The sequence below is a fragment of the Lepidochelys kempii genome, chromosome 19 (genome assembly GCF_965140285.1).
Source record: "Lepidochelys kempii isolate rLepKem1 chromosome 19, rLepKem1.hap1, whole genome shotgun sequence".
NCBI lineage: Eukaryota > Metazoa > Chordata > Testudines > Cheloniidae > Lepidochelys > Lepidochelys kempii.
Genome location: NC_136398.1, coordinates 19590750 through 19613628, shown reverse-complemented (window position 1 = coordinate 19613628; position 22879 = coordinate 19590750). Strand labels below are relative to the sequence as shown.

Below are 22879 nucleotides of genomic sequence, written 5' to 3'. Positions count from 1 at the left end.
AAAAAGATGGGACATATTGTCTGCAAAAATTTAGGAGACCCATTAGTTTTAGTAGCTTACACACCGTTGTGGGTCATGGGGCTGCAGCAATTGCAATTCGATGGTCTGAGGTGAGGGTTTTTGAGTCCTGGGAGACTGTATAGCCCAGATATTGAACCGTAGATAAAGCTACATGGGCTTTTTGAGGATTAACTTTTAGGCTTGCATTTGCCAAGGCGTGAAGTAGAAGTTGGAGGGCACATGAGTGATTAGAGGCCATGGAGGATGCAAGCAGTAAATTATTCACATATTGTAAACACACAGAGTTGGCAGCAACCCAATTTACTGAGGAAAGAGCCTTAGCCATAACTTGATGAAAAAGGTTGGGGGCATTGTGAAATCCTTGGGGCAGGCAGGCCCAACTGTACTGGGTGGGGCCAAAGGTGAATGCAAACCAGGGCTGTGATTCTGGATGCACGGGAAGGCTCCAGAAACCGTTAGCAATGTCTAACACAATAAATATACATTAAGAAGGATTAAGGCCCAAGAGGGCCGCTGATGGGTCGGCAACAACAGGGGCAAGTTTGTCTGCATGTTGGTTAACAGTACGGTAATTAATGATAAGGTGCCAGGAGCCATTAGGTTTTTTTAATTGGCCAGATGCGGGAGTTGGTGGGGGAGGAACAGGGAACCAGCATGCCTTGCTGAAGTAGAGAGTAAGTAATATCACCTACTGTGTTCATGGCCTCAGATTTGAGAGGGTATTGCTTGGTAGGTGGAGGAGTTGGCCGGTGACCTGGATGAGTGGGCTGAGATGAGCAGGCACCAAACCGCAAGACATCTTATTTTTCGTCCACACTGAGGGAAATCTGGAATCTAAGTCTTGAAAAGGATTAGATGTACCCCAAGTAAGAGCCACAGATTTAGCAGTTGCAACAGAAGAGAGGGACGTATCATTGCGGAGGGGGATGGTATGAGTACGCATAAGTTTATTAGTAAATGAAACTGTACTCTGAGCGAGGTTAAGAGTTGCTGCAAGGTCACAGAGGGCGTTTATGCCCAGAATAGTCCCCCCTGTATTTGGAGCTACATAAAAAGACTGAGTCCAAAAGAATAGATTAGATTTTACAAGAACAGGATAGCTTTTGTAAGCCATGAGTTGTGCACCTCCTATCCCTGAAATAGTAATATACAGTTTAGTAGTGAGGAGGGGGAGGTCAGTAATGGAAACAGATGCTCCCGTGTCCACAAGAATTGTGCATGGCTGGCCCCTTATTTATGCGTGTAAGTGTGGCCTTGAGCGGTTTGTTTGCATATGTCTGACAGGCAAGGCGGCCGCTGAATCTTAGTGTGTCATAGCATTTAAAAGCCTGGCCATTTCCTTTTTATTCAGGTGCGAGTAAGGGTTGGCAGTTGGTTGGGACACCGGGTGGGGCTGGTTACCCAGGGTTATTCGGCTTGGGCACCTGGCTGCCCAATGCCCGGTCTCCCTGCACACAAAACAATGGGAGGTAGGGGGGATAGTAGGGGCAGGACCAGGACCAGGTCGGAAGGATAGTGAAGTACTGTGGGGATTTGGCTGGCCATGATGAGGCTTTTGGACTTTACGTTTGCAGGTTTTTTTTTGGTGTGTCCGGGACACCCACAGTTCTTCTTCGAGTGATTGCTCATGTGTATTCCACAATAGATATGCATGCTCTCCACATGCACCAGTGCTGGAAGTTTTTCCCCTAGAAGTACCCATGGGGGGGGGGAGCGCCCCCCGCGACCCCTGGAGTGGCGCCTGCCTGGCGCAGTATAAGGGGAGCTGCGTGCTCTCCCCACCCTCAGTTCCTTCTTGCCGCCAGTGAATGTGCGTCAGAACTGCTCTGCTCCAGCTTTGCTGTAGCTCGTCCCCAGAACTGTTTGTTCGTTCAGTGTTAGTACGTGTAGATAGTTGTTTAGTTAGTTTAGTCAATGAGCCCGGGCCGGGGCATGCCCTGCGCCCCGGGTTTAAGTCGTGTGGCTCTTGTAGGTGTTCTATGCCAAGAAGTGACCCGCACACAGACTGTTTGCACTGTTTGGGAGAAACCTATATCAGCGAAAGGTGCAAGATTTGCAAGTCGTTTAAGCCTCGGACCAAAAGAGAAAGGGATATTAGGCTCCGGGCCATCCTGATGGAGTGGGCACTGACCCCGATTCCGACACGCCGCTCCGAACCGGTACCTGGCACCGCGGCATCAGTACGCAGTGACCCTCCGGTGCCATCGACCAATCGGCACCACTCCCCCTCCGCGGGGCGCACCAAGAGGGCCAGGAAGACTCCTTCTTCACAGTGGCACTGAGGAAAGTCTGGGACAGAGGCTAGGCCCATGTCAGACCGTCCTTGATCCCCACCAAGCCCCAGGCCTCCGACTCACGTTGAGCGGAGTAGCTCGGCCCCTTCGGAACAGGCCTGTCCGGATACCATCCATGCCTGAAGCCCTGCAGGCGGCCCGGAACATTGTGTCCATGCCAGTGCCTGGAGCACTGCTGATGTCGGGCCCATGCTCCAGAGGCAAGCCACCGCTGGGATCTCTACAGTCGCCTCCAGCCCAGTACCGGTCTCAGTCGAGGGAACGTTCCCAACGCCGCCCAGCGACTGCTTGGGGCAGAGTCCATGTGGATCGCCTTCGATGCCAACGAGACTGTCTGGCTGGGTTCCATCCGTCCGGGACTCCCGGCACCGCTCGTCCTCAAGGAGCAAATATTGATGGTACCGCAGTGGGCGTCGCCAACTATACTTGTCTTGGAGAGGGCACCGCAGTCAGTCATGGCATGGTTGTCGATGCCGTTCCCGCTCAGACTCCCGCTCCAAGTCCCCGCCAAGACATCGCAGCCCCGGGCGTCGATTGCCGGCATCTCACCGGCGCAAGTCCGTCCACCAAGGCCGTTCGGGAGCAGCTGTTACCATCGGTACCGATCCTCCATGTTGAGATCACGGTCCCATGGCCGTCATAGATCCTGGCACCGCTGCTCTTTCCGGTCCAGTGATAGCAGCAGATCTTACGCCAACCTGGTCTCCAGTTGTAGCCGTCCCTCGATGGGCCAGGCCAGCCAACCTGAACAGCTGGCCCTGACGGTGCCACAGCAGGTGCAGCGGCACCGAGCGTTGTGGCCGGCCCAATGGTACCAGTGGGCACCGTGGCCTCCGGCGCAGCCCCTGGTGGGGAGCCTGCTTGGTGGCCGGAGCTTCGGAGGCACCGTCAGCCTCCCTCTCCAGACCCACAAGAAAGGAGTCAGTGGGACATACGTCCTCAGCACTGTGCTCGGAGTCCAACCAGGTGGTCGACCCGCTGGTGCCGGACGACACCCAGAGCACTGCACTGGCCTCCTCGCCCCACCCGGAGGAGGCGATTGTGGCCCCTCCATCCTGCAGGAGGACTTCAGGGTCCACCAAGAAGTCTTAAAGAGGGTGGAATCAAGCCTCCACCTCCAAGCAGAGGAGTGGCATCAAGCCCTCAGACTCCCTGTTTAACATGCTGTCCCTGTTGGCACCGGGTAGGGTGGCCTTGCCTCTCCATGAAGGGGTGGCTAAGATTTCAAATGCCCTGTGGTAAACACCGGCCTCGTTGACCCCCATCTCTGAAAAGGCAGAACACAAGTACTTTGTACCCACTAAAGGGCATGAGTACTTGTATACCCACCCAGCACCCAACTCCCTGGTGGTCGAATCGGTCAACCACAGGGAACAACAGGGTCAGCCAGCCTTGACCCCAAAGAACAAAGACTCTCTTAGACTGGACTCTTTCGGAAGGAAAATATTTTAGTCTTCGGGTTTCCAGTTATTTGTGGCAAACCATCAGGCTCTCCTGGGCAGGTACGAATTCAATCTGTGGGGCTCCCTGCCCAAGTTTGAGGACTCCCTCCAGGAGTGCGATAGGAAGGAGTTCAAAGCGCTAGTGGAGGAAGGGGCAGCGGCCGCTAGGGCATCCCTGAAGGCAGCCTTGGATGCCACGGCCACACTATCGGTGGCCTCCGTGGTGTGCATGAGACGGGCGTCATGGCTCCTGCTCTCTGGGCTGTCCAGTGAGGCATGCAGGATCTCCCGTTTGATGGGAAAGCTCTGTTTGTGGCAGGGACAGATACAAGGCTGCATGGCATGAAAGACTGCTGCACGACCCTCCAGACTCTGGGCCTCTATGTCCCAGCTCCAGCAAAACCTAAGTTCAAGCCGCAGCAGACTCCTGCCCAGGCCGCCCTCCCGAAGTATGAGGCCACCGATAAGAAGCAGCGGGACTATAAGAGAAGCCCTCAGAGGCAGTCTTGGCCTACCCCCCAGCCTGGGTCCTCCAAGTGCAAGCAGGTGGGGAAAAGGCATTTTTGATGGGATGCTCGGGGGCACCCTGCCAGTCCTCACCAGAGATCCAATAAAGCTCCCCTTATCCAATCGGTTGTGTGCCTTCCTCCTGGAATGGTTGTGTCTAACCTTGGACCGATGGGCTCTCAACACCATCTCCCAGGGTTACACCCTCCAGTTTATTTCCTCCACGCCCCGCCCTGCCCCCATCCCTCTTGGGGGACCCCTCACACGAACCTCTGCTTAAGCAGGAGTTTTGGTGACTCCTAGGACTAGGAGCAATAGAGGCGGTGCCCGAGGAGTTCATGGGCAAGGGGTATTACTCCCGTTATTTCCTTATCATGAAGGCCAAAGGGGGGCTCAGGCCCATCCTGGACCTGCGAGGTCTGAACCAGTACATGGTGAAACTCAAGTTCCTCATGGTCTCCCTGGCCTCCATCATCCCCTCCCTGGATTCTGGGGACTGGTACACTTCCCTCGATCTACAGGATGCATACTTCCACATCCACATATTTGAGGGGCACAGGCTCTTCCTCCGTTCCGTGGTGGGACAGAATCATTAACCAATTCACGGTCCTCCCATTTGGTCTGTCCACTGCCCCCAGGGTGTTTACAAAATGCATGTCAGTGGTAGTGGCCTACAGCGGGAGGTCCAGATTTCCCTATCCGGACAATTGGCTTGTCAAGAGCACCTCCCGGTCGCAGGTGAGGGATCACGCGGCGCTCCTTCTGTCCACGTGCATCACCTTAGGCCTGTTGGTAAACAATACCCAGTCCACATTAATCCCAGTCCAACTCAGAGTTTATCGGGGTGCTCCTGGACTCAGTGTCAGCCCGGGCCTCTCTCCTGCCAGACAGATTCGAGACCCTGAAAGGTCTCATCGACTCAGTCACAAGGTTCCCAGTGACAACAGCCAGGGTTTGCCTGCAACCCTTGTGTCACATGTCGGCATGCTCCTCCAGCTCTGGTTTTCTCGCAGTTCTCCCAGGCCACAGACAGGATGGACAAGGTCTTCACCATGCCGGACTCTGGGATTGACCATCCCCGCTCGCACCTGGAGGGCAAGGTAGTCCGGGTCCTCACGGAAAACAAGGCCTCAATGTTCTATATCAACAGGCAAGGCGGGGCCCGATCCTCTGCCACGAAGCCCTTAGGCTGTGGGACTTCTGTACAGCCCATGACATCCACCTGAAGGCCTTCCACCTACCTGGTGCCCAGAACAAAAGAGCGGATCGCTTGAGCGGGGACTTCCTCTCAACACGAGTGGTCTTTCCACCTGGAAGTGGCCCACTGGCTCTTCTGAAGGTGGGGAACTTCCCAGGTGGACCTATTCGTGACTTGGCAGAACCGGCGATGCCCCCGGTTCTGCTCAAGGGGGGGGCCTGGCGAGAGGCGCTATCTCCAATGCTTTTATCCTGTCCTGGTCAGGCCGGCTTCTCTACACCTTCCCCCGTTCCCTCTAGTTAGCAGGGTCCTGGAGAAGATAACGGACAAGGTCCGGGTCCTCCTGATTGCCCAGGCGTGGTCCAGGCAACATTGGTACGGGACCCTCATGGGCTTTGCAGTAGCTCCGCCATGGCCATTGCTGCTCCTCCCGGACCTGTTGTCTCAGGACCAGGGCCGCCTCCTCCATCCCAACCTAGCAACGCTTCACCTCACAGTGTGGCTGCTCAGTGTTTAGGCGGAGAGGAAAGGATGTGTTCAGAACAGGTTCAGCGTTTAGGTTGGATATTAGGAAAAACTTTTTCACTAGGAGGGTCGTGAAACACTGGAATGCGTTACCTAGGGAAGTGGTGGAATCATAGAATCATAGAATATCAGGGTTGGAAGGGACCTCAGGAGGTCATCTAGTCCAACCCCCTGCTCAAAGCAGGACCAATCCCCAATTAAATCATCCCAGCCAGGGCTTTGTCAAGCCTGACCTTAAAAACTTCTAAGGAAGGAGATTCTACCACCTCCCTAGGTCTCCTTCCTTAGAAGTTTTTAAGGTCAGGCTTGGCAAAGCCCTGGCTGGGATGATTTAGTTGGGGATTGGTCCTGCTTTGAGCAGGGAGTTGGACTAGCTGGCCTCCTGAGGTCCCTTCCAACCCTGATATTCTATGATTCAGCACGTCCTCTTGGAATGTAGACGGCCCTCCACTTGCCGCGCTTATTTGGCGAAGTGGTCCCGTTTCTTGAGGTGGGCAGAGGACCAGGGTGTCTCCCTGGTGGCCACCCTGATACAGGTTATCCTTGATTACCTCCTCCACCTGAGGGCCCAGGGCCTGACGCCCTAGTCAGTCAAGCTGCACCTGGCAGCCATATCGGCCTTCCATCCGCTGGTGCACGGTATTTTCCCATGCTATGACTGGCCAGTTCCTTAAGGGTTTGGATAGTCTTTTTCCATATTCTAGACCCCTGGTCCCACAGTGGGACCTAAACCTGGTGTTGGCTCGTCTCACGGGGCCCCCGTTTGAACCACTGGCCACGTGCTCCTGGTCTCATCTCTCGTGGAAGATGGCCTTCCTGGTTGCAATCACGTTGGCCAGGCGAGTCTCAGAGCTCAGGGCCCTGACTTCCGAGCTGCTGTACACGGTCCTTAATAAGGAGAAGGTCCAGCTCCTCCCACACCCCGCGTTCTTCCCGAAGGTGGTCTCTGCCTACTACATGGGTCAGGACATTTTTCTACTGGTCCTCTGCCCCAAGCCTCACGCGTCCAGTGAGGAGCACTGTCTCCACACGCTTGATGTGCAGTGGGCTCTGGCTTTCTACCTCGAGCAGACCAAGCTGTTCAGAAAGTCCTTGCGAGTGTTCGTCGCCTCGGCTGAGTGTGCAAGGGGCCAGCCGATTTCCACTCAGCGGCTTTCCAATCAGATCACTTCATGCATCCGCTCCTGTTATGAGCTGATGGGTGTCCCCCCACCACCCACTGTGAGGGCACACTTGACTCAAGCGCAGGCTTCGTCGGCTGCCTTCGTGGCCCACGTTCCCATTCAGAACATTTGTAGGACGACCACGTGGTCTTTGGTTCACACGTTCACCTCCCACTAAGCGATCATCCCCCAAACCAGGGATGATGCTGGGTTCGGCAGGGCTGTTCTCTGTCCTGGGAACTTGTGAACTTCTACCCACCTCCAACAGATATAGCTTGGAATCACCTATTGTGGAATACACATGAGCAATCACTTGAGGAAGAAAAGACAGTTACCTTTTCCGTAACTGGCATTCTTTGAGATATGTTGCTTATGTCTATTCCACATCCCACCCTCCTTTCCCTCTGTCAGAGTTTTCTGACAAGAAGGAACTGAGGGTGGGGGCAGTGCACAGCTCCTCTTACACTGCGCCAGACAGGTGCCACTCCAGGGGTAGCTGTGGGCGCCCCCCCCCCGCCCCACAGGTACTGCTAGGGGAAAAACTTCTGGTACCGGTGCATGTGGTGAGCACGTACACCTATTGTGAAATATACATGAGCAACACATCTCGAAGAGCACCAGTTACGGAAAAGGTAACTGTCCTTTTATAGCAAATTACATTATTTTTTGCTGTTACCACAGCACAGCAAGCAGACTTGCTTTTTATTTTTTTAGCTTGTTTGGCTTTGCATTTAGAGGCCCACATACAGATGGATTTATAATTAGAGCCTGGGTTCACTCCCAAATTAAGGGTTTTTTGCAGGTGGGAGTTAAAACCATTTTTTAACATTTTTAGAAACAGCTGATTAGGATTTTTTGGGGTTTGCAATGCCTGCATTGCTGGAATAGATTTTTTTGTTTTTTTATAATATTGAGCCGCAGGCTCGTTCTTGCCTTGTACGCAGCCCACTATTAGTCCCCAATTACCGGCTCCGTTCCCCAAGGCTTCTTGGATGGCTTCCTTAAACTCAGTGGAAGCGCGGGTCATATTATTTTCAGATTCAAATTTAACTGAGGCTCAAACATCCTTTTATAGGGAGCTTGGCCCATGATAGATTGGGACATTTAGCTTTTAAGATATAAAGATCCTGGGATGTTACATATAGGTGGTAACCATTTGGCTTTTTTTTTTTTTAAAGAATATTAAATTTTGGTCTTTGCACTTTAGATCGGTGAGATCTTTCAGTAAGCCCCTCATTTCCTCTGTGCTGAGAGGAGTGTACTTATAAGTATTATGGGCCACTCTGTTTTCACCTGTCCCTGACCACCAAGTGGTCACTATGAGAGGGGCCAAGGGAGCACTGGCACTTAATTCTGGGTTAAAAGGTGGAGGAGGTGGAGGAGGGGGCCAGTTATCTCGATCTTCCCCCATGTGTGCTAGGTTCCAATTCTGAATTTGTTTTTCAAGGTGTTTTTAATTAATTTTATTTTGGTCTTTATCAGTATCGCCGCCTAAACCAATGTCAGTGAAATTACCCTTTTGTTGTATGCTAGCAACAATACGGCGTGCAGAAGAGCTGGTTTCTTTTAGTTTTGCTCTTAGAACCTTGTTTTCTGCTTCAAGCTCACTTAGCTTGTGTTGGAAATCTGCCTTTTGATTCAGCTCCGCTGTAAGAGCCTTTTGGAGTATTTCCAACTCTCGTAATTTCCTTTCATATTTGCAATACATTATTACAATCCCCTTCTTTAATTTTCCTTTTGTTTGACCAGACCACCACAACACGCTGTCCATCATACTCATACCCTCACTTCATCCATTTTTTGCCATTGTTTTTTGAACCTTTTCAGTTTCCCTTTTATAAAATCAATGAGTCTCCCTCCTGTAGAGGGCATCATTGATGTTCCCCGGGGCCAGTCAATGAGCCTCCCTCCTGCAGAGGATATCATTGGTGCTCCCTGGGGCACGCCAATGAGTTCCCGTCCCACAGAGGGAATCGTTGATGCATCCTGGGGCAACTTATACAACATTGTATCCCACTTAAGCGGTGCTTAAGGGGAGACCGACTGAGCACACCCTTGTACTCAGTCTGCTGCAGCACACGCCCTGGTGCTCAGTATCTGGCAATGCAGCCTTCTCCTCCAGCGATCCCTGCACCCCAAAAACTTGGCCACAAACACAGTCCCTTTCAGTCCTCTTGTCTGTGCGTCCTATATTTGGTTTGTATTAAGAAGGGGTGTGAAGGGGTATCTTGGGGAGTCCCAAACCAAGGTGCACTCTAGAGGTGGTAAGTAAAAGGGTCCTCACCTCTGTCCCTGGTTGTGAGAAACGCTCAGAGGATTCCCGATCACATCCTGCTCACTGCGCCAAAGGCAAAAAGATTTTTTTCCCCAAGAATCAGGCAAGCACAGACAATACTGAAGGAGGATTTATTCATGGCACCGGGAAGTCTGGTAAACAGCTTCAAAAATATGGTGCCACAGTGGCCAGTTATATACATTTTCTTATTAATTCATTTGCATTTATTTGTACATACAGAGACAGATATAGTTACAAGTAAAGAGAGAGCTCTTAACAAAGATAATAATAGGAACAGTACATCTGTATAGAGGTCATCCTGTTACATCAAGTATCTATGGCTACCTTGCGGGGGGGGGGGGTATGGGAGGAGGGGGAGAGGGGGGGAAGAGGCGGGGTGGGAGGGTAAGGATGAGTGCTTACAGATATCCCTGCGCCCTGTGGGAGGTCAGCATTGTCCTTTCTTACCGATAAGCTGAGTTACTGGGTGGACATTTGAATATCTGAGTTATCAATTATTGACAGAAGCCATTGTCCTTGGGCCTCTGAAGCATTTCTGCTTGATCTGTGGTTTCTGCCTTAGCTGTTAGCTAAATTTAACTCTTGCTTGACACTCTTAATAACCTGTTTGAGATGCTTGCTCATCCAGCTTTGGTCTTCAACTCTTTGCTGTGAATTTTTTCCCCTTGGTTGGGATGCAGATGATAGATCCTGTAACTTTGACTCCACGCCACCTCCACATTCAGATCCTTGAGTTCTTCAGTCCAGTCCACTTCCCTAACTAATTCCCCTAATTTTTTTTAAATTTGCCTTTTGAAATTAAGGACAATAGTTGCAGATCTATTTTTGTTTCTCCTTCCATTTGGTTTAAACTGAATTAGCTCACGATCACTCGAACCAAGGTTGTCCCCTACAGCCAGTTATTTTATGAGCTCCTCACTACTTACCAATACCAAATCTAAGGCTTTGTCTACACTACACACCTTTTAGCGACATGGCTGTGCTGCTGCTGTTGTGCCACTAAAAGGTACACAATGTAGCTGCTGTTTGTCAGCGGGAGAGAGCTCTGCTGCTGACAAAAGATTTCCACTCCCAACAAGTGATAGTAGCTTTGTCGGCAGGAGAGTACTCCTGCCAGCAAAGCACTGTTTGCAAAACTTTGTCGTTCGGGGGTGTATGTGTTTGTTTTTTTCACACCCCTGAACGGCAAAAGTTTTGTTGTTCAGTTTCCAGTGTAAACAAAGCCTAAAAGGGCATCACCACTTGTTGGTTCAGCGACTGTTTGGAGAAGAAGTCTGTCAGCTATCACATCCTGGAAAATCTCGGCCCTACTATTATTAGTTGTACTTGTCTTCCAGTCTATATCTGGGAAGTTAGTCTCCCATAATCACACAATTTCCAGTAGTATTTATTTAATTTAAAAAGGTCTCTGTCCATATCTAGATTGGATTCTGGGGGTCTGTAGCCAATACCAAGCTCTGTTCCAGGGGAACCTCTGGGAGATTTCTTCCCCAAAATGATTTGGATACAAACAGACTGTATTTTATCCATTCCGTCACTTCTGATTTCTTTAGTCTCCCTCATCATTATTATACAATGCTATTCCACCACCTTTACCTTTATTTCTGTGTTTCCTTAACAACGCATACCCTTCAATCCCTGTACTACAGTCATGACGACTGTCCCACCCTGTTTCTGTTCTCCCTAGAATATCTAGTTTCACTTCCTGCACCAGTAGTTCTAGTTTCTCCATTCTGTTACCCAGGCTCCTCGCATTGGTATCATCTTAATGGTTTCTGCTTGGTTTTGCCCAGATTCCTCACCTGATTAGGCACAGTCATTCTTTTGCCAATATCGCCTGCTTGGCTGTTAGCTACACTGGTATTGGCACTATCTTTCCTCTTAATATCCATTCTTCTATCCTTTCTCCATTGCTGTGTTTTCTCTTTCTTGATTTTCCTCCCGGCCAATATTGGAATTGGGCTTGGCGATTACATGAGTCTTCCCCCGTAAGGATTCTGTTTGGATTTTCTTAAAGTACAGAGTCATGATGACGACTTGATAAATCTTGGTTTCTTGCAGCCACTTGGCACATATTGTGTCCAGCATTTGTGCGCACACCCTTTCCACATTTTTAGTACTGCTTTGTAGACATAGGATGAGGAATATTACCTTAACCAGTATCTGCCTTGAAAATTCCTCTTCCATTAGTGATCTAGTAATTAATAAAATAAATGAATATTTGACATAGCACAAAGGTGTGATACAGCGTGAAGTCCACATATTTGAATCCTATTTGTCTGGAAACATTTCCTGCAAGTAAGAATTTCTACCCTTTGGCTTTTGGTAGGTTGTCCTATGTTTAGCTACTAGCTAACCAACTGCTTTCTTTTCATGAGTTGTACAGTTGCTAAAGAATACACCCCATTCTTTATTGAAATGACACTTTTCTGGGTTCTATTTTATTACTTTACACTCATGGCTCAGATGTTGATGAGAAAAGCATGCAGTTTACTAGGATTTCCCAGTTAAAATAATCTCTGGCTTCTTTCCGCACCCCTAGATTACAAGAGAAGCATGTGAAGGATGAACAGATTGAACATTGGAAGAAGATAGTAAAAACTCAAGAGGAGCTGAAAGATCTCCTTAACAAGGTCAGACCTTCTCCCATGGATGCGTACTCTTTTCACTTCCTTCTCTTACAAATGCACTGGAAAAAGTTATTAGGACTTAAAGGAGAAACTGATTTCAGAAACTGATTACCATCATTACATTTAATGTTTATGTGAAAAGGAACTAGACCTGGAGAAATAACAAAATTTTATCTGGATTTTATCAAGGAGGGCAGCAACACTATTCATAAATGAATAATAATGCTTTTTTGGTCCACAAGGAGAAGTTGTGTTGTGCCAGGCAAGCCCCAGGGAAACTATATTAATTTTATTAAGCTGGGGCTTTCCTAACACTGAAGGACACTTTTTTCCTCTTCTGAGAACCTCACAGTCTAAAGACAAACAAGTAAGCAGAGGCCAGGGAAAGTAGGCAGTTTATATAGACGTCGCCTTGATTCACTGTAACCATCATGGCAGAAGTGACTGTTTAAGGGTGACTTAAATATGGATGGGATAGGGACCTTCCAGATGAGTACAAGAAGCCTGTATAAAGAAAACAGGACCCCCTGGAAGAAGGTACAACAATGATTGTGCCAATAGCTGACACACATGGACAAGACTGTAAATACGTATGGAGTGGAGAGGATGGAGACAGTGCAAAGTAATATGTAAAAGCAAACCAGCTCTTCCTTGAAAGCATCACTGTAATGACCACTTCTGTTGGAAATGCTTATCGCAGATTATGGTTTGTGATGGGATTAATTTGCAATTGTTTACAAAGTCACCTTAAATATCTTAAGGTAAATAAAAAGATGTTTAGTCATTTGGAAACATACAGCATTGAAACACTTGAAGATTTAGTGCAGATTAACTGTTACAGGTGATGCTGCTATCCCTCTAGAGAAAGCGCATAGAGTTCTGGCACCTTTCCTACCCTCAACGGTTCCACTCTGTATGCTTTGCCAGAGGACAGTAATAGTTTATACTGTGCATGTTAGTCAGAAAATCTCTAGAAATATAGGATTGATGGTTCTTACTGTTGTGCCCTGTGAGGTGCAATTTGACATAAGCAACATCCCTTATAATAAGGGGGGAAGTGCCGCCAGTGGTGTGACTGTTTTTGAGGCAGAATTCTTATTTTCACTGTAAATGTTACAAAATCTCCCTTTTTTCCCCTTCCCTCTTCCCAGATGGTGAATTTAAAAGAGAAGATTAAAGAGCTCCATCAGCAGTATAAGGAGGCATCTGAAGTAAAACCACCTCGGGATATTACTGCAGAGTTCCTTGTGAAAAGCAAACACCGAGATCTTACTGCTCTCTGCAAGGTAAGGAATGCCATAAATACAAGGGTTTCAGTCTACAAACTTTTGTCTTTAAAATCTGAACGACAACCTGATTATGTAAAATTGTGTCAGGTACACTTTTGAAGAACTGCCTGTGTGAAACTGCTCTGAAATGTTCACATGCATGTTCCCTTTGTTAGAGCTTCTGGAAAGTGATAATGGGACTGCATGAGCTCCTGTCACAACATAAACGTGTTGAGGAATTAGTCCAGTTTTAGATCACAGTTCAGCTTTGGCACTGTTGGACACTGTCCAAAACAGGCATCCAACTACTGTGCATGTTGAGATGGCAGTCTGGAAAGAAAAAGTTCATGTTCGAAGAGATTTGTTTCCTGTAAGGCCAAAATGTCAGTGATTGATAAATACGAAAGAAACTTGCAGAGGTTGCGAGAGGCTCACCTGCCTGAATATGGCTCCATTTATGCCAGATTGGCTCTTTAAGCTTGATGAGTGATTTGTCCTTTGGTGCTCCCTGCTTGGGCCTAGGAATTGGATTCCTCCAGTTTTGCTCCTCTATAGAATCCAAATACTTGTGAAGCAGCCTGAGTGCTCTTTAGATCCAGTCATTGACATCCTCCTGGCTCAATACATTGTGGGACTACAGGACCTCTGACCAGGCAACAGAATGCTCCCTCGGCTTATGTTTGGAATCATCTTGTAAGTAGCACCAGGAGTAATCGTGAATGAGTCTGAAGGCCTTGAAACTGAGGTGCATTAGATCTAGACTTGAGAACTGAGGTGGTTCCCCTGATTCCATTAATTCCAGAGTAGTCCTTGGATCCAAACTGTGTCTGTCCTACTTCAAACTGTGTCTGTCCTACTTCATCAGCATCTGGTGTGAGAACCAGTGAGCAGTCCCCGTCACTTCTCTCATTTAGATTTTAGACATATTCTTAACTCCCTTTCAGTCTTTTCCTGAAGGGAAGCTTAGATTTAATACCTTTAGGGCACACCTCCAAATCCATCACAGATGAAGTTATGGGAAACTTTATAGTTTCCCAAATCTCAGAAAATAGGCTCCCCATCTTATTCATAGAACTTTAAAAACCTTCCCCCTGGCTTTTCTCGTACTCTGTGGAGTTTAATCTGTTCAAGTTCCCACAATTACCAGTTTGATTGTGTTCCATAGTATATTAGCTCTCGTGCCCTCCTCTTCCTCAGTTTAGGGAGTCAGGGTCAAGAGGATAATCAAGAAACCAGGGTAATGTTACTCCTCCACTTCCTATAATTAGTCTTATGCTTTTCTCCTAGATTTGTCCCCCCACTCCTGTGGGTTAGGGAAGAGTTGCTGGAAATAGATACTGATGAGAGGGGTGATAGTAATCTTGAGGATGCCCTTTTCCTTTAGGACAGGTTTCAGAGTAGCAGCCATGTTAGTCTGTATTCGCAAAAAGAAAAGGAGTACTTATGGCACCTTAGAGACTAACAAATTTATTTGAGCATAAGCTTTCGTGAGCTACAGTATCTGATGAAGTGAGCTGTAGCTCACAAAAGCTTATGCTCAAATAAATTTGTTAGTCTCTAAGGTGCCACAAGTACTTCTTTTCCTTTAGGGTACAGCTCATCCTTCAACCTCTACAGAAGAGAGTACTTCATTTCCGCTTAAGTATTTTCAATAGCTGCTGTTCAGTGTGGTAGAGACTTTGGACTGATAAGTGTCAAGAAAGACTCATCGATATTTTAGGAACCCCATCACAAATGCAGAATTGCTTTATCAGTAAATGAGAAGCTAATGGTATGTGCCAAGATTATTTGGCATGCCTCTTAGTCCATTTCACCCATGGTGAACAAAACTGCCATCTTTGACATCCCACAACAGGTTAGAATATTTTTTTCTCCCACCCAGCTCCTGGATTGTTGGTAGTCTCAGCTACGGTAGTGAAATATAGTGCCAGGAGCTCTTCCCATCCTCCTCCCCAACCCCTTTTCATGGGGCCTCTCTGAAAAGTTTGCTTTGGTAGGAACTTACCACCCACTGTGGCTGTCAGAAAAGTTCCTCAAATACAAGAAGAAAAATTTTTAAATGTGTGGTTTTTTTCCCCCCTAATTCTGGAAAAGTGGCCTCAATTAGTAAGAGAGTGCAACAGTTTTGAAGAAAAGTCATAAGTCATCAAGGTCTTCTCATAGTGTGTATAACAGGAAAGAAAAATAAGTTAACAGCAGGGAGTAAACAGGGAAACTTCAACTTTGGATTGATCCCTGTCCTATGACCTTGACCTTTCCAAAGTCATCCTTTGTCAAACAGCTACTCTTCTAGAGCACTCTTCTGAGTCCCTATGCAATGTACATAAAAAAGGCAATAAGAGAAGGTGGTTGGTTTTTTGTTTTTTTTACATTAGGAAAAGGAGAAAGACGAAGGAAAGTGAAGGTCCTCTATTTAGTGTGGAAGGAGAGCTAATAACTGTTGATATCAAGAAATCTGAGGTGTTTATTACCAATTTTGCTTCAGTCATCACTAAAAAGGTTAATAGTGACCCAGATACTCAACATAATTAATATTAACACTAAGGGGGAAGGAATGCCAGCCAAAATAGGGAAAGAACCGGTTAAAAAATATTTAGATAAGTTAGATATATTCATGTCAGCAGGGCCTGATGAAGTTCATCCTAGGGTACTTAAGGAACTAGCTGAAGCAGTTACCTTTGAGAACTCATGGAGCATGGCTGAGGTCCCAGAGGACTGGAGAAGGGCAACCTATCTTTTTTTTTTTTTTTTTTTTTTTTTTCCTTTTATGGGTGTGTGTGTGTGTGAAGAGGATCTGGGGAATTATAGACTGGTCAGCCTAACTTTGATACCTGGAAAGATGCTGGAACAAACTATTAAATCAATTTGTAAGCAGCTAGAGGACAATAGGTTATAAGGAATGGCCAGCATGGATTTGTCAAAAGCAAATCATGCCAAACCAACCTAATTTCCTTATTTGACAGAATTACTGGCCTAGTGGATAGGAGGGAAAGAGAGAGTAGACATGAAATATCTTATTTTTTATAAGCTTTTGATACAGTCTATGTGTTTGATTTAAGGATGAGTGCCAGTTACTCCCCAGCAATGTATTCGTTCCCATATTGCATCCATTCACTGCTTCCAGTTCCAATATATTTTCTGACATCCCTTCATTAATGAACTTGCAAATACTTGGAAGGGCATATCTTTGTTCAACCATACTTTTATCCATATCCAACCCCTCCCCCCCCCACCCCATGATTGTAATGGATGCTTCAGATCTGGGCTGGAGAACCCATTTAGATCATATGACAGTATAGGATCTGTCTGTGAACAATGAAAGGATGAGATTGTATATAAATATATTAGAGCTAAGAGTGGTACTTCTTACCTCAGTGTTCCTTCCTCACTTGGCTTGCAGATATAGCTGTAATGTGTACCCTGAGGCTGGGAAAGTTTGATTTAGTTCAAAAGAATGGGAACTGATGAAAACAGAGGTACCAAATGGTTGTTTGAGGGCAAAACAGTAAGAGCTTTCCCCTCTGAAGCATAGATTTCCTTGTTGAGAGTTTGCAAGACTGTGTACTAATGCACCGATCTAGGTTTCTTATCATTGGCTCCCCATCACTGTATCACTTGAACACTGCTCTAGAACATTCAGTGGCCGGACCTAGCAGAGATGTAAGTTACTAAATGGAGACGCACTAGGAACATGGAAGATCTCACTTCAGTTCTAAGGAACAATCTGGGACTGCAAAATTCATTCCACACATGGATGAAAAAATTAACACGTGCCCTACTGACAGTGCTACGAGATCCAAATAACAAAACTGGTATTTTCACCAATTAGAATTACACAAGCTCCCTTTGGTCTTATGTTCATGATAATACAGAGAAGTGGTGGCAGAGAAAAACATACAAGAAGCCTCTGAATCTTGTAATACAAGAATAAATGGACACAAATCAGATATTAGGAATGGCAATATACAAAAACCTGTAGGAGAACACTTCAGCCTCCCTGGACACACAATAGCAGATTTAAAGGTAGCCATCCTGCAGCAAAAAAACTTCAGGACCAGATGTCAACAAGAAACTGCTGAGCTTCAGTTCATTTGCAAATTTGGCACCATCCGCTCAGTATTAAACAGACTGTGACTGGTTCGCCAACTACAAAAGCAGTTTCTCCTCCCTTGGTGTTCACACCTCAACTGCTAGAAGAGGGCCTCATCCTCCCTGATTGAACTAACCTCGCTATCCCGAGCCTGATTCTTGCTTGCACATTTATGCCTGCCTCTGGAAATTTCCACTACATGCATCCGACAAAGTGGGTATTCACCCACAAAAGCTTATGCTCCAGTACGTCTGTTAGTCTATAAGGTGCCACAGGACTCTTTGCCGCTTTTACAGATCCAGACTAACATGGCTACCCCTCTGATACTTGTTTTTACTGGTGGCACATATCTGCCCATTACCTCAATATTGGTGCACATAACAAAATTCATTCCACACATGGATGGAAAAAATTAGAGGGAACATTAGTCATAACTTCCAGCAATGAGTTCTTCCCCATCAGTTGATGCAGTATATTACTCAATAGCTGTCTATAAAGGTCTTCCTTTAAAATTCTGGTTTGAACTTGGGTATACTCCATGTGCTTTAGTATTTTCTATTTTGCTTTTACTTTGGAAATATCTCACTTTATACATTCAACAATGAAATAATTAAGTCTTTAATAAGGAAACAAGAATAGAAAATATATCACATCCGGTGTGGTTGAGTCCAGTTACTATGAGAACCATCTGGTATCTCATTCCACCAGAACTGTAATGGATTTTATCACATTCTCTGACCTGAGTGTTTGCTGACAATCCAGGAAAGTAGGATTTTGTGTTTTAAGGTATTTGTTTAATTGCAGAAATGGACGTCACAAGTGTGAAATGTGGCTGAACTAATAGTGCTTTTAGGATCCAGGGGCCTGATTCAGTGCCCATTGAAACACGTATGAGTGACTTCAATGAGAGATGGATCAAACCCCATTCTTACTGGGGCCTGTGTGCTCTACCATAATATAAACATGTAATAAAAAAAACTTTACTTTTCACAAGTTTGGAGAATCTAAATCTCATCCTTTGTGTTAAAATATTTTCCTTTTATGTGTTCATGGGGAAACTACAAAAATATGCATTGCGTTTGTGTGATCATTATTTGGCAGTAAGTTTACTATGGACACTTCATTGTCTCCTTGTTTTTTATTTAAAAACAAGAGAAATTTAAAGCTAGTACTTGACTGAATCTGTTTAACCTTTTATCAGGAGTATGATGAGTTGGCAGAAACACAAGGAAAGCTGGAAGAAAAGCTCCAAGAACTTGAAGCCAATCCACCAAGGTAAAAATAAAAAACCCACCACACACTAGCTGGAGAGCGATCAGGAAGGCTGGTGTTTCTCATTGCATTGATGTACTTGGGGTCAGGAAGGAATTTTCCTCCAGGTCACATTGGCAGAGGCTCTGGATTTTTTTTGCCTTCTTCTGCAGCATGGGGCACAGGTCACTTGTTGGTTTAAACTAAAGTAAATAGTGGATTCTCTGCAATGTGAAATCTTTTTTTTAAATCATGATTTGAGAACATCAGTAAGTCAGCCAGAGTTTCTGGGTCTATTTCAGGAGTGGATGGGTGAGGTTCTGTGGCCTGCAAAGTGCAGGAGGTCAGACTGGATCAGTGGTTCTCAACCTTTCTAGACTACTGTACCCCTTTCAGGAGTCTGATTTGTCTTGCGTACCCCTAAGTTTTACCTCATTTTAAAACTACTTGCTTACAAAATCGACATAAAAATACAAAAGTATCAACAGCACACTATTACTGAAAAATTGCTTACTTTCTAATTTTTACTGTATCATTATAAAATAAACTGGAATATAAATATTGTACTTACATTTCAGTGTATAGTAATATAGAGCAGAATAAACAAGTTGTATGAAATTTTAATTTGTAATGACTTCATTAGTGCTTTTTATGTAGCCTGTTGTAAAACTAAGCAAATGTCTAGATGAGTTGATGTACCTGCTGGAAGACCTCTGAGTACATGTACCCCTGGTTGAGAACCACTAGACTAGATGATCACGGTGGTTTCTGTAGTCAGATGTCTGACTGTGTGTGTTCTTCAGCTCTACGAAGGCAGCTGGCACAGCAGATCTCGATCGAACACCTCCAATTATCGCAAGATCCGTTGAGATACGAAGGCACTAGGTTAGGTTTATTGCTGACAAAGTACGGTCCTAGCTCCCCGGATCATTGTCTACAGTTACACTAGCACATGTATGCCTGTGACAGTGGATGCAACTCAGTCAGTGATGAGACTTTCCACTATCCCCTAAGCTGGCCAAAGACACACTCTCTGAGTCTCCATTTTATACACCAATACAAGAGGCTGAGGGAGTTGGGCTTGCTTAGTCTGCAGAAGAGAAGAGTGAGGGGGGGGGATTTGATAGCAGCCTTCAACTACCCCAAGGGGGGTTCCAAAGAGGATGGAGCTCGGCTGTTCTCAGTGGTGGCAGATGACAGAACAAGGAGCAATGGTCTCAAGTTGCAGTGGGGCAGGTCTAGGTTGGATATTAGGAAACACTATTTCACTAGGAGGGTGGTGAAGCACTGGAATGGGTTCCCTAGGGAGGTGGTGGAATCTCCTTCCTTAGAGGTTTTTAAGGCCTGGCTTAACAAAGCCCTGGCTGGGATGAATTAATTGGGGTTGGCCCTGCTTTGAGCAGGGAGTTGGACTCTTCCAACCCTAATCTTCTATTACTCTAAGTTATGTATTACCATCCTCCTCTTCCCCCCCCCCCCCCCGCTCTCCCCCCCGACATGGCTAGTTGTCACCCATTACCTTGTACATGTTAGTTTGAGCAAAACATCTCTATCCATCATATTGTCATCCTGACCTTATCTTTGAGAGGTCAGCGTGTTCCTGTTATCTTTGTGTTGGTATGGAGATGTTGTGGAACCATCCTTCTGGAATGCGTTTGCACGAGTGTCCTGTGCCAAGCACTTCTCAGGAATATGTGCGTTTTTTGCAATACCAGCCCTGTTCTTGCCAGGTTCTGTGAGCTTGCAAGCAAGCAGAGCAGAGCTTGGCCACTACTTTAGTTCAGGCCTCTGATACTAGGGCTTATGTCTTAGGCTCTCTTTCTACTGCAGTCTCTTCTGGACTTAGTCTGAGTTTCTCTTTTGGAAAAATGCTAAGGATATTCAGCTTGTATTGTATTAGCCAAGTGACTTGGTTATGTAAATGCACCCATATGAAGTCTGAGTTTCCTCTGTTTCAGAGAAGGTAGCTCATAAAGGAGAAAGGTCATTCTCAGTTACCGTGACGTATTAATCATCCCTATTACAGTAGAACCTCAGACTTAGACACCTCAGGAATGGAGGTTGTTCGTAACTCTGAAATGTTCATAATTCTGACCAAGACGTTATGGGATGCTCCTCAGGGCAGACTGCCTGAAGTGGGGGCTCACAGCTGTGCCAGTGACCTTCAGCGTCTTCACCTCCTAGCCTGGCGAGTGGGGGTGTGCACAGGCAGCTGGTTCTAGCCCCCTGGATGCAAGGGTGATGAGTGAGGTACCCTGGGGCACTATGGTGTCAGGGGGCACTATGGTGTCAGTGGACACATGGTGCAGGCTGTGGCCTTTTTTGAGCTGAGCTGCTGCTCCAGCGCGCGGGGCTCCAGCTCCAGCAGCAAATGCTCTGGGCCAGGTTCCAGCAGCAGCTCGGGAAGTGTCTTTCCTGGGTTCAGACTGTGCATGCAAGTTTGTCCCCCTCCTGGCCATGGAGGAGGGGGGGTGGCTAACAGGAAAGCAGTGCAGACCCCAGCACTGCTCCTGCTCTGCCTGCTCAGGGGCTCACAGCGATGCCTGTGAAACTTAGCATCTTCACTTCCTACCTATAAGTGGCTGCCCGCCATGTGGCGAGTAGGGGGTGGGGGTGGGGACAGGCAGCACAGATGTGCCTACCTTTAAGATGCAATACAGGCACAGTACAGTATTTGCTGGTGGTTTTTGTGTGTGTATGTGTATGTTTTTGCTGCTGCCTGATTGCTTACTTCCGGTTCCACATGGGGTCTGGTTGACCGGTCAGTCTGTAACTCTGGTGATCATATCTTTGAGGTTCTACTGTATAACTAATTCCATTAATGCCTGATCCAGATAATCTTTTAAAAGATCTGAAATCCCCATTAATTAGGGATCCCCAGTGGTGGTGTTTGAGTTGGGTTTTTGTTTTCTTGTATGGTGCTGTACATGCTTTTGTACTTGCCCATTGTGCACCTACCTTTGTTTGTTTTCCTCATTTTCAGGTCTCAACTTTGCTTCTCCTTGCCTTCTGTTTATTTGCAGTTATTTCCCACTAATTCATTTACCATTCCAGCCAGTCCATCTCATTGAGGCACATGCAGGAATATGCACTCCATTATATTCTTGACTGCTTCGTCCCTACAGGTGTGAATTGTCCCAACTTATGGGACCTGCTCTCTATTTTGGAAGACTTTTCTACAATGTAAAAGATCTTTCACTTAAATATTTGTTCCTACTTAGCCTAATTCATTCTTTCTCAACTTCATCCAATTCTCTGAGCTCATGCCTCTTTGACCCATCCTAAATAATTTCTCATTCCTTTGTGTTTATACCCTACAAATTCTTCGGTCTGTATTGAGCAGGATGTCAGACTAGATGATCATAATGGTATTTAAAATCTATGAAAATATTTATGGAGTCTGTTCTCCATTAACTTAGCTAAGATACACAGTCAATGGAATAAGGAGTCCAGTGGCACCTGAAAGACTAACAGATTTATTTGGGCATAAGCTTTCGTGGGTAGAATACCATTTCTTCAGATGCATGGACTGAAAATTACAGATGCAGGCATTATATACTGACACATGAAGAGAAGGGAGTTACCTCATAAGTGGAGAACCAGTGTTGACAGGGCCAATTTGATCAGGGTGGATGTAGTCCACTCCCAATAATTGATGAGGAGGTGTCAATTCCAGGAGAGACAAAGCTGCTTTTGTAATGAGCTAGCCAGTCCCTATTCAAGTCAAAATTAATGGTCTTAAATTTGCAAATGAATTTTAGTTCTGCAGTTTCTCTTTGAAGTCTGTTTCTGAAGATCTTTGTTGAAGTATAGCTACTTTTAAACCTGTTATAGAATGTCCAGAGAGACTGAAGTGTTCTCCTACTGACTTTTGTATGTTACCATTCCTGTTGTCCGATTTGTGTCCATTTATTCTTTTACGTAGGGATTGTCCGGTTTGGCCAATGTACATTGCAGAGGGGCATTGCTGGCACGTGATGGCATATATCACATTAGTAGATGTGCAAGTGAATGAGCCCCTGATGGTGTGGCTGAGGTGGTTGGGTCCTCTGGTGTCGCTAGAGTAGATATGGGGACAGAGTAGGCAACAAGGTTTGCTACAGGGATTGGTTCTTTGTATCTGAAGTTATGAATATTGACTCTGTATTTCAAATGTAGTTACACCTGGGTAACGCCAACTAGACAAGATGTTTT

The 22879-nt window shown here is 46.3% G+C and overlaps 1 protein-coding gene across 5 annotated transcripts in view; it reads left to right on the top strand.

The window, feature by feature from the left end:
* Positions 1 to 22879, top strand: part of KDM1A (lysine demethylase 1A) — a 181340-nt gene that overhangs the window by 97619 nt on the left and 60842 nt on the right. For all 5 annotated transcript variants that reach the window (XM_073317369.1, XM_073317368.1, XM_073317371.2 and 2 more), the window contains 3 exons: positions 11989 to 12079; positions 13228 to 13362; positions 18636 to 18709. In XM_073317369.1, coding sequence (XP_073173470.1) covers positions 11989 to 12079; positions 13228 to 13362; positions 18636 to 18709 — 300 coding nt within the window. The remainder of the gene's footprint in view (positions 1 to 11988; positions 12080 to 13227; positions 13363 to 18635; positions 18710 to 22879) is intronic.